Source organism: Eurytemora carolleeae, unplaced genomic scaffold (genome assembly GCF_000591075.1).
Source record: "Eurytemora carolleeae unplaced genomic scaffold, Eaff_2.0 scaffold9, whole genome shotgun sequence".
Taxonomy (NCBI): Eukaryota; Metazoa; Arthropoda; class Copepoda; order Calanoida; family Temoridae; genus Eurytemora; species Eurytemora carolleeae.
The window spans coordinates 9,443-22,177 of record NW_019396095.1 but is presented as its reverse complement, the minus strand read 5'-3'; the positions used below and the strand labels follow the sequence as shown (position 1 = coordinate 22,177).

The 12,735-nt window shown below is 32.1% G+C and overlaps 1 protein-coding gene across 3 annotated transcripts in view; it reads left to right on the top strand.

Moving 5' to 3' along the window:
• LOC111694763 (codanin-1) overlaps positions 1-11,011 on the top strand; it is a 32,717-nt gene extending 21,706 nt beyond the window's left edge. Inside the window, exons 24-31 of one of the 3 annotated variants that reach the window (XM_023463768.1) lie at positions 1,002-1,077; positions 2,906-2,977; positions 5,452-5,517; positions 6,193-6,322; positions 7,331-7,562; positions 8,662-8,839; positions 9,290-9,376; positions 10,726-11,011. In XM_023463768.1, the coding sequence (XP_023319536.1) occupies positions 1,002-1,077; positions 2,906-2,977; positions 5,452-5,517; positions 6,193-6,322; positions 7,331-7,562; positions 8,662-8,839; positions 9,290-9,376; positions 10,726-10,857 (973 nt within the window). In that variant the 3' untranslated portion in view covers positions 10,858-11,011. Of the gene's footprint in view, positions 1-1,001; positions 1,078-2,905; positions 2,978-5,451; positions 5,518-6,192; positions 6,323-7,330; positions 7,563-8,661; positions 8,840-9,145; positions 9,196-9,241; positions 9,377-10,725 lie in introns of those variants that run through there. The other 2 variants (XM_023463769.1, XM_023463770.1) reach the window with 2 other exon arrangements.
• Positions 11,012-12,735: the final 1,724 nt, after the last annotated feature.

The following is a 12,735-nucleotide window of genomic DNA, read 5'->3' as shown; positions in this document are numbered from 1 at the left end:
CATGGAAACAAAGTTGTTCTATGACTGGATTACTTACTTCAAGATGTGGAATAATTCAATTTCCTTCCATATTCTAGAGGAGGGGGGGGGGGGGGCCAACTAGCTCAAATTCTATTCTAACATCTCTCTCGAATTCCAATAACTACTTATTGAATAAATATTGAATAAAGTTCACAGTATATTGTTTGTGTATTAATACTTATTTACACTACAGGGGAATTAAGGGAATTTTACTTTACCAAGGGTTTCCAAGACCAATTTTGTCTACAAAACATCCAGAGCGCAGCGAGGGATATTTTGTGAACAACATTTATTTTCCCGAAAAAGTAGTTGTATACAATTTTACCGTCTTTTGTGATGAAAATGCGGGAATTTTTCCCGAAAACTTCGTAGAACGGGAGGTTATTTTACATAACTGCCCCAAGGGGAATCATAGGTCGGTATTTTGGTAAAAAGGTGGTAAACCAATATCAGCATTCGGAATAAACACAGGAGCGTGTACTTAGCAATTTGCATTCATCATACGGAGCGATAGTTATCCAACTTCACCAATACAGAGTTTTAATTCATTTTTGTGAAATATTTTGAGGACAATTGGTATGAAATCTCGAATTGTATATCCTACTTAAAGGGACTCTGTAAGCGTAATTTCAAATGACCCTACATGCATAGATCGCAATGCCCAATTTCCAACTGTGTGGAAGATACCGTCGTTTCTCCTTTGACTCGATAAGTGTCTATTTCTGTGAGATACTCCTATGCTTCTTATAAACAAGAAATGCGCATAGAACCCGCAAATAAATAAAAATGAACAAATTGCTACATTACAATAACAAAAACATTGAGGTATAATTCATACTTGATCAGACAAAGCTTTCCAGAGTACCGTTGTAATTGGGCATATTTGCATGACTTTGATTTGTTGATTTTGAAATAAATTTCACTACAAGTGTGACGTTTTATTCAATTTTTGTAAAAATATTGAATATTGATAAAATCAGGGGAACCCTGGTTCCAGAAGTGAGGGATTCAGTGTTTACTGAGATCCAACAAACCTTCAATACACTGGAGTCTCAGGAACCAAACCAAACTTTTATATTCTAACCATTTAAACTGTATACACCCCTGGTTATTCAAAAGCAACAATATCTTACTCGGGGGTGTATATTTTTAAACCTTCCAGGGGAGGGGGTTGAATGAACAAGTTTTATTTTGTTCTTTTTGATATTTTTACCCAAAACTTTGCTAGGTTTCCCCTAAAAAATCATTCAGTTCCCTATATTTTCACCTTTTAAACCCCATTTAAGGCATTTTTGATTTTGGTTAAAAATCCTTTTTATACACATGCATTAGAATTTAAAATAGAAAATTATTTTTCTTGTGTAAGTGATTTAAGAAAATATCACACTTCACTGTATTAAATGTTCCTATTGTCAAGTTTAAATACTATTTAATCTTTTAAATTAACTTCTAATTCTTAAATATTTCCTGTTAACATTTAAAATTATTTCACAAAATTTGGTTATTAACTTTTTTATTTTTGATAGTTCAAATGTTTTTTTGAACTATTTTAATAATTAAATTAAAATCTTTTCCTTTGGGAATTTAGAATGACATGATCACTGATCAGTACATACAGTGTGTGGGGGGGGGGCACATTTGTCAAGATCACAGCTAAAGTTTTGATTAAAATAATCAAGTTCCTCTCTGTATTTTATCAAATCTTATTATTATTGGCCAATTAATTCAAATTCGAACAAATTGATAATAATATTCACGAAATCTGACATTATAAATGGCAAATAGACCTCCCCCCCCCCCCCCCCCCCCCTTTTTAAAAAAATATAGGACATAACTTTTCCCTTTTATTTAGTTTCAACAAAGGTTCAAAATTTTGTTAATTTTGGAAATGTTTTTTCTTCTAGGGCAAATTTTAAAAGTGGGCACCACATTTCTCATCCTACTCTTGACCATGTTAGGATTTTGATATAAAGATGACCAATTTATCTTCATAAATTTTTTTATAGAAGAAGATTTCAAAACTTTCTGATATAATCATAAAGAAGAAAATTCTAGAAAGATATTTGTAATCATTCATAACAAAAAGTTCTATAAAAAAATAAACTTTATTAGGTTTAAAGGACGTTTAAAAAAATATGCAAAAAATGATTTCTGACACCCCAGGCTTAGTTCGGCTATATGATTTATCAAACCCTACTATAGTCCTTCAATTATCAGAGAGGGAACTTTCCATCTTTCCAAATATCCCAGGGAAAGTTCTGACACCTTCTTTACTTTATCTCCTAAACATTTGTTTTCTCCGTATCTGTGCTGTTTCAAGGGTTTTTCTTTTCATATATGTAATCTATTGCGGCATGAAACATAAAATCAAATAGTTTCTGTTTCCAAACCTTATGTTTTAGTATCAATATTTTATCTTAACATGTTTCCAATGTTGACAATGAACAACCGAACTTTCCAAGTACATTTTATAGTTTACTAAACAACAATAAATTAAAGATAAAATTGATAGTTTTCCTAAAAATATGAAATTTCCTTAAATCATCCTATTGTCATCATGCGTACATAGCATGATACAACTTTGAAATATTGTAATTTTTCAAAACGCTAAATTTTGTGGCAAATTATCCATAATTGTCGACAAAAACACATTAAAATATCAGAACACATTTATTTAGTCCATTCTCATCATGAATCATTAGGCATATGCATTTTAAGAATAAGATTTTGACAAAAACCATTCACCAGTCACCCCTCAACCCCCACCCCACCGACCCTCTAAAAGACCCTACTGTGCCCCCTCCTCAAGGGACTGGCAATGTGGGTTTTAAAATTAATTATTGAAAACCATCTAAAAATTCTATGAAGTATTGGTTTGCTCAAGGATCTGGAGAAGATGAGCAACGAGAGTGTGAAGAAAGTTCAGACCGGGGTTCTTAACATCATCAAATCTAAGGTTTCTAATCTTTTACATTGATCATATAATTCAAGGATGGGCCAATAGAGAATTCGCATACTGTACAAATAGGACACTGAACTCGGTATTGGTGGTTCAGCGGTCTGTAATCAATTTGATTAGGCTCATGTTGAAACAATAATTTACTGTTTCGGCATTTAAAAATATTGAGTTAATTTACCTCGCACCTTTTTATTTTAATACGTACAACCGTGCTTGTTTACAAACATCCATCATACATTCGTTCATCCACTGAAACTTAGTTTATTGTGTCTAACAGAATTAAGTGTTTTCTGAATACAAACTTCTTTAGTTGGCGCCTTACCTTGATATAATTGAAGGAAAATGCTCGAGGAAAAAACGCATATTATTTATTGAAATGGTTAGTCGCTCTATCTTAATATCTTGATCTTGATATTCACAGAGGGAACGTTTAGTTATAGGATCTTTAAAAAAAACTATACCTTTCCATATCTTAATTTTAGTTATCCCTCCCCAGATCAAAGCTTCCTTCAACCCCTGACTGGGTACGATATTGATAACCATGCGGGATATCGAATAAATATTTAATTAATCTGCAGATTAAAGGGAGTGACCGGCTATGTAAGGTAGTTGAACTGAGTATACAGTGTTCTGGAAAGCTTCTTTCGGATTTATTTGAGACATATTAAACTTGTTAAAGATCTATAAATCCTGAGTTTGAGCGCAAATTCGATGTTCAAAACTGCTTCTTTGGGGGTGGATACGTTTTCAGAATTATTTTTTTTAACTTATTAAATAAGGACGACATAAAATGTAAAAAGTTCTAGAATAAACTACAGACGTCATGTATAGGAACATGTTGAGAAAATAGAAATTAATCTTATCATCGAAAATAAGTAATCTTGTTCAATTATTAGTTTCTATTATCTCATTATTCTGGTTTCTCATTATTCACAAAGTTTTAGCAGATTTTCTAGAATTATTATTGAAAAGACGACATTTGAAGAATTTGAAGAAATCTGCGAAAAAATTCAAAGAAAATAAGAAATTCAATATAATAATAAACACGAAATAATAGATTTTAGCATTGATTTATTGACAAATTTCTTTTGAGAAATATGTTCCTAACCATCTAATTAGATTACTGTATAATTTTTACTTTAATTTTCGTTGTCGTTATTTAATAATTAAAGCAAAACTAATTCTGAAAACGTATCCACCCCCAAAGTAGGAGTTTTGAACGTCGAATTTGCGCTCAAACTCAGGATTTACAGATCTTTAAAAAGTTTTATATGTCTCAAATGAATCCGAAAGAAGTTTTCCACAACACTGCATACTCAGTTTAACTACCTTACATAGCCGGTCACTCCCTTTAAAATAGATTGAGATTAAGCATTCATCTCGATATCCACAATACAAGAATTCCTATAGCTCTGAAGGCTTAATCTTTTTTAATTTTGAAAATTTAATTAAATATCTTTATATACTCAATACTATTCAATACTATTAGATTGTATTCTTTTATGGATTTAAACGCCCATAAGTCAGAACTATTGTGTTATAAATCTCTGATCAAGCATTGATCTACATCTTATGCAGACATACGGATTGATTTAATTCCTCTTCGACATATTCTCTTGATGGTCCTCCCACCCTGAAGGGAAAACTTTAATTGAGAGATCAAATATTTGTCCTCAAATTTATAAGTGCTCTTATTGGATATAGAGATTAAGCGTTTTAAAAAAAAACGATTCTCTGCACTAAAGCTCTGACCTCTGGCTTCAAGTACATTTTTACAAATTGTGGGTTAATTTATAATCCTTTTGAACATTTTTATAGTTTATCATTCACTGATTAGTGAATATTATTTAGTAGTAGTACGTTTATAAATACTCAAGCTACCCTTTTCTGAAATTCAGAATATTAGAGTTCCAATCTTCGAGTGAGAACAACATTTTTGTTATGAAAAAATCCATTTAATATCTTAAACGAGGGGGAACTACGCCTTTTTATCCCTTTAGAGAATAAAATTGGATGGTTTTATCAACTAACTTTATCTCAAATTACATTTCCCTTCACTGACAAACTTAAACATTTTTGAAAACATTCCGCCAATTATTGACAGAATTTAATGTTCTCAAAGGGACTGTAATTTCAAGTGATCTTCCATGAAAAGACTGTAATGCCCTATCCACAACGGCACCCTTTATATTGTCGTTTTCTATAGGTTTGAGAGTGTTTGATGCTGATAATTCAAATAGGTTTTTCTTCAGTAGAAATTAACAAGTAACTTCTGCGGAGAAACTACATCTGAAATATTCATTATTCAAAATTATAAACATTGATATCATGATTAGACAAAGCTTTTAAGGATACCGTTTTAAATAACTCATTGCACACTTTGCATGGAGGGTCACTGTCACTTACGCTTACAGTTCCTTTAAACGAAAATAGCTTAAACTAAATTGAGTTTTTTTGTATTATATGTTTAGGGTAAAAGTGAAGCTGAATCCCTCCTAGATATTCTTATTGCGGGAGATATCGATCCTTCTGCTAAGGTCAGAAATCAAATTTAATCTGAAATTCGTATTTTTAATTTTTAATCTTTATTAAGTTTTAATAATCTTGACATTTATAAATTTTTAGTTAACTAAATATTGAATTTTTATTCCTGGATTCTAGAAATATTTGAGAGAAACCAAGACTTTTAAAATACCGTTTAAAAAGTTGTGGAGTTTGAAAATAAAAAACCTTTCTAAAACTGATTTTACGACTAGATATTATTTAAAAGCAAAAAAAAGTTCATTAAATTTTTCTCAATGATGATTTATTTATATTTATATATTTGAACCGGAACAACTTTAGTTCTGAGTCATTTCAAAATGTTGATCGTCAAGCTGTGTGTACTTGATGTTAAAATGGTCAAAACTGCGAAATAAAATTTATCTACGGTTGATCTTTAAAATTTGAGAAACGAATTCTTGGGTCCTTTACTTTTAGGTATATCCTGCGGGGTGAGGGGGTTGATACAAGAATTAACTAGAGGGGGGGGGGACGTTGTGCATTAGCTTTGTCTGGAAACTAAACTTTCGCTGTTAAAGCCAACGCACTCAATTAATAATTTTAAAAACAAACTAAGTTCCCCAATTCGGTCCAGGGGTTGAGAAGTTATAAAATCGGAAATACAATCAGGATTATTTCTTAATATATATAGATATAATCTTTTATTGAAGATGACCTGCAGCTATGTGGTATTGAGGAACCTAGAGGAGAGAGTGGATGTCTGGATCAAGCAGAATCTCACAAACATATTCTTCTTTAATGAGTTCAATTCAGAAAAGCAAAGATTGCAAAAGCAAGAAGGTATGTGCCATAACATTTATGTTAAATGTGACCGTAAACGTTATCTCAATTGTGACCCTACTTTTGTATAGTGTCAGGTCCGATTCAAAACGATATCGTTTAAACCCTAGACTGTTATCATTATTTAAGCCACAGAAACGCTTGAAGGTTTAATTCTTAATATCGTTCCAGTCAAATCTTCAAAAATCGCATTGGACATAAAATATTTGCGATTCTCTGGAAATATGTTCAGTCAGCTATGTTGAGTTCACACTGTACACTGCCGTACACTTTAGTGTGTCGGTTTCCTGCATCAGTTCATCCCCCAGTGTTAAACAGGGTACCATTGTGAATCGAACATGCCACCTCCAACTGGAGGGTTAGTTGAAATTACGTCTACAGTCCTGTCTGTTTTTATGTTTGATGTTATATTCAGCCGCTAAACCACTCTACTAGACCAACAATTTTATTAATATTAAAAAGATGGCTTTAGTAGTTTACTTGATAAAATATATGCCTAATTGATTAAAAGGTTTCCTATGAGGATTTGTTGTATTAGGATAATAATTATAAACATTTAATTATTCGCTGTATAGAGTACCTTGTTCAATCACATTAATTTGGTAAGATACACAATATAGCTTATTTCTCGGTCTCGGCCTTGATTTCCACGGAATGATGGTTGTTCTTTTATTTATTTATTTATAATACCAGTTTAATCTTATAGTTAGATATCTAATTAACTTATTTTGCTTTTTAGCCTCTAATTATTTTTCATCAGTAATTTTTCCGAATAATTAACATTATAAACAAAAGGTTTGAATGTTAGGTACTTTCCCAAAGGCATTGTCCCAATTGCGACTTCTGAGACAGCGCAGGGTGTTTTGGAGGGGGGGGGGGGCAGCTGAAGCACGTTGCGGCTAGAACAGGCTAAGGGGCCGAGCGCTAAGGCTAGAATTGACTTGGAAAGTTGCCAGTTGGGAAAATGCCTTTGAGTAAGTACCTAACATCTAAAATTTAACACTATAGAAAAAAACTGTGGAAGAGGAATTGATAAATCTGAACTTCTGGAGAAACATGACCCTTCAGCTCCGACCCCTTCATCCGTCATGATCCAGCTCAAGCAGGATATCATTCAGATCCTACTCAACCAATCCTGGAACCAGGAGACTTGTTCTCAAACTCTGGAGAACCTTGAAACCTGTCTCAAAAACAGGATGGATTTGACTCCTGTAGGTGTTCTAGGTCTAGGGTCTTTAAGGTTGGTTTCCCTTCATACAAAATAAGATTTATCTCGTATTTATATTTCTGACAGCGTTAAATTGTTTCTCAACATCAATGGAAAAGAAAATAACTCTAAAAATTAAACTCATTTTAAAAATTCTTTTTCAGGAACTCGTTGAAGAAAAATATTTTTCTTTCAAATATTTCCTTTCACATTTTCTTTCTTGTCGGAAATGAAAGTAAAATGATAATTTTGGATTTTATTCTGATCGGATTCAGGTGAGCGTGATAAATCTTCTCAACCCAGATTTAACGCATATATATCATTTGTGATCTCTGAAAGAATTTTTCTTGTGGCTTTTCTTTTTAGTTTTTTTGTTAATTCTTTTGTATTGTCTTGTGTCCGTAAACCAATATGGATATATGCATATATATATTAATCTTAGAAATATATGGTTTGAAGTAGATATTTTCTTCGTAATATTCCTTAGAATTCAAGAAAATCCTATGACAATCAAATCTTGAACCCTCCATTTTGGGTTACATCTGCATATGGGGATCTACACATTTCCCCTCGAAATCCTATTTCTTACTTGACGCAATGTTCAATATAGCAGTTTTCTTTCAACCTTATATTTCCATAAAAATCTGTTCTAAAAACATAATATCTGTTCGCCTCCATAGATGTAATTTCCGTCCTTTGGCGGTTATTTTTGAAATTTTATCTGAGTTATTAAATTTTGCAAACTCATACTTGAATTCTGGAAATTTGGAATTTTTGGAAGATTCTAAATATAAAACTAAAGGGGGGGGGGAGGGGACGGATTTTCACGCTAATTTGCAATTATACAAAATAAACAATTAATTTCTTGAAATTAAGTGGGAAAAGAGAAAGCAATCATCGCTAGCAATATCACAAACGAGAGTAGTAGCAAGCAAAGTTTGTTTGGATCCATATCATTCTATTTGACGCCGAATGATTTATATTTGCGTCAACGGAAACGACCATTTAGCTCAAAATGTAGTTTGCTTAATCTTATATCTTTGCAACCTCATGGTATAAACCATTGATATTTCAAACTTTGGTTTAATGGATCCCAAGTTAAATTATTTTGCATGACATGTTAAATATTTAGTGTTGACTGGATTCTGAGCCTGATCTCTGGATACCCGGATACAGTTACATTAGACCTCGTTTCATCCTTGCTCAGGGTCTGGAGATTGATTACTCCGATTCAGATCCTTAATCTTGTTTCTCCCACCTCTCTCACTATCCTGGAGCAGTCTAATAACTCCGACCAGACCTGGGAGAAGGTAATGTTTTTTTATTAACTACATACAGTGATAACCAGAAAACTCTGAAATAGGAAGTCAACTTTTAAAATCAAGTTATGACTTTAAATAGTCCAATGAGCACGAGACACAGCGATAGTGCAGTGTAAAACCCATTTCACTTAATAAGTGAATTAATAACTAACTAGTAAAGCTATATTTGCTTTGCAACAACATCAAATGAATATTTAGATGAAACTACTGTTGAAAATTGTTCTAAAGGAAAATATCCATATTTAGATGGAACTACTGTTAAAACTAGTTCTAAAGGAAAATATCCATATCTAGATGGAACTACTGTTGAAACTAGTTCTAAAGTAAAATATCCATATTTACATGGAACTACTGTTGAAACTAGGTCTAAAGGAAAATATCCATATTTAGATGGAACTACTGTTGAAACTAGGTCTAAAGGAAAATATCCATATTTAGATGGAACTACTGTTGAAAATAGTTCTAAAGGAAAAGCTTCTACCCATCCTAGCTCTTGAAGATTCATGTATTGATCTTATTCAGCAGGTATATATATCATTATAGGACTAAAAGGAATTGAATATTTGCCACAAATCGAAATTTTTTAATCCCCATATATATGCAACCAGATGGTGTAAACCGTTGATATTTCAGGTCTACGCATTAGGTTGCAAAGATACAGGGTTTGGAAAATCAGAGTTTGTTGCAAAGACTCAATTCCTTAATTCATAGATAAAAATGTCAGGGGAGTAGAAAAAGAACATGGGAATTATGAAGCGACATTAAAATCTTCTTTGATCATTGCAAGTGAATGAATAATAAAGTTTTGTATCCAAAAAGAGTGTAAATGTTAGTGTTGTAATCTTTTTACAAAAAAATATATTTAAAAAAAAACATTTTTTACGAAGTTTTCTTTAGATAATATATTGGAACTGTAAAGTTTTTATATTTTAAAACAAATACCTTTAAGTACTCCTGAAAGGATTTAAGGACTGTTGACACACATAAAGGAGAAAGGGGAATGNTCAAAGATAAATCTCTAAAAACAAAGTGTGGACAGACCCCTTTGAATTTCAGGGGTTTTCATAACTTACATTGATGTGGAGTTTCTGGACAAAAAATTGACAACTTCAAAATCGTTTTAAACGCTGAAATCTTTTGCGGCATTCATTTGTCAACCTTATTTTACGCATAATATATCTGAATGAAATATCAAAAAATAGACCTTGTCCCTCTTATTTTCAAAATGGGGTCTACCTAAGATATGAATGATTTCTTTCTGGTAATTTTAAAATAGGTAGACCACATTTTAAAAACACAAGTGTAGGGTTACTTTGTGAAATAAGCTAAGGTTGAAAAATCAATGCCGCAAATGATTACAAAAATATATGACAGCCAGCCAGCCTAAATAGCTGAACTGTACATTTACAACAGTTTAATAATAAATGATAGAAGGAGATTATGGCCTAACCTGCAGTATAATAATCAAACATGCAGTACGCACTCGGTGTAGTGTAGTTCCTTTTAATATAAGAATATCGTTGGACTAAACTCCCGAGTTTCCTTTTTGAGGTCTTAACATTTGTGTACATTTTGATTTATGAGATTCAAAAAAAATTGAGAATATAAACAAACTGAATAAAATAATATTTCATAATAAATATATTGATATTCACAAAACTGCCTAACCCCATTCGTGAAACCCGGGTTTTAAAACTGGTTTTCAGAACGATACCATGTCTTAAGTTTTGGGCTCTGGCCTATTCATTGGTCAAGGATTAGTGTACATTAGCAGTCAATATATTAAAACCTCGTTGCTTTCAAATTTATCAAATCTGCGTATGATAAAATTTCAATATCCTGTTCTTGAGACTTCTAGTTTATCATATTTGTAGGAATGGGAGGGAGAAATACTGAGTAGGGTTGCATCGTGTCTGGAGAGGATTGCAGGAGAAGAAACATGGGACGGAGGAATGGATTGGGTTTTATGGTTTACTCAGAATATTAGTTCCTCTGACAAGGACTAATGGAGAAGGATCAGTAGAAAAGAGATGATATATATTTGTGATACGGGTTTATTGAATATCAATCAGTTTACTTTACATCATTTATCGTTAATTATTACATTAGAAAGTGCTGTGATTTAAGTGTTTAAATATATTAATGAACAGAAATACTGACTTTCAGTTGTAATTTTTCTTTTGGTTTTGTAAGTCTTTTAATTTAAGAAAGTGACTACTGACGACATATAATGACTATTATTAAGTTTTTCTTATTGTTAAAACCTTTTTTTACCTCTAAAAGTATTGTTAATATAATTTATGTTATCCGTTAATAAAAGATTCCCATGAAGGATTCATTAGAAATCCTTTCTAATCCTCATCTGTCCATAGAGGGGGGGAAGGCAGGTGGTCATTGAGCCACAACTTTTTTCTTCCGTGCCACATTGTTAAAATCGCTATTTGATTGCAATTTATTTATCATTTATAAAGGTTAAAATTGCCGGGAGACATTTTTGTTTTTTGCACGAAAAGCCGAATAGTTGTGGCTCATGGCCGCCTATCTTCCCCCGCTCATCCACAGGGGGTTTGAACAAGTAAATTTTCCGGTATTATTGCATTGCTGCTTAGTGCTTAGAAACGAATACAAAAATTTCTTTTGGCTTCCAATCAACTAAGAATTGTAAACAAGCTTAACAATTTTTCTTCGAAAAATGCAAATCTCCTACACATAATCTAATATTAGATAAATTGAGAGGGAGAAAAATCGATAATTCTCATAAAATATGCTGGATTGTGTAGAAATGCTCTGACGACGTATTAAACTAGTTATTTTTACAATTTCATTGGAAATCTAAAATTTTAAACCATTTGGATCATAATCCTTCAGGATTTTTATAGGGTTTCTGAGAACCGTGGGAATTAAGTCGTTCATTATTATCCCGAATAGTTAATGATTTTGATACAGTTTGATGCGACTCCTGTCAGTTTTAAAGGTTAGAATAGTTAGAAACTTGAACACTGTGTTTATTATTACGAACAGAATCTTATTGTCTTTATAAAATTTGTTAGATATACCTAATATTCTGTTAATCTTTTCGGGCAAAATGTTATCAAGTTGTCCAAGGGACACCCTGTATTCTAATTCTACTTACAGGGATACCCACAATGGATGAGCTACTATAAACAAGACTTGAAACTCTTAAGATATGACGATCCGAAAGTTAAATGAAGTATTCTGCCTAGAATATGTTCTTAAACGCCTATTTATTTATTTGCTCAGAAAACACGGTTACAGTTGCAGGATTTTATGAATATTAGGAAACAGACGGTATAAATTTCGTATTCTCTGAACTCTAATCCTTTGTGGGTAACCCTGGATACCAAAGAAGAGTTCATCTTCAAAATATTTAGACCTCAAGATACTTTCCTTCCTCTCTAAATTCTGAGCAGCAACGAGAATATTATCAGTTAACTCTTAATAACATCAAGTTCTATGAATGGTATTTAGGGATTTAATAAAATATTTTAGTATTTAAGAATCAAGGATGCTGTATTATAGTTAAAATGTAATTATGTACTTGTACAGTCTGTATAAGCTTTAGTATGTATTTATGAGAATCAACATGAAGTGGTAATTAATCCTTTTCAGGTTTCAGCACGTGACTTTAGAGTTAGAACGTTCCGCTAACGAAACGGAAGTTTTTAAACATTTACGATATAGTCCGTAACCGAACAGATGTGTTTTAAGATAAAGGCGACTTTCGTTCTTTTTTTCCAGCTTAAAATTGCATAAAACTTGCAGTAAAGAAAATTTGACAAAATAACGAATGTCTACCTGCATTTTGTAACTCTTTTACTATATTTTAACTGTTGAATGATTAAATATTACCGTTGTATCTTTTG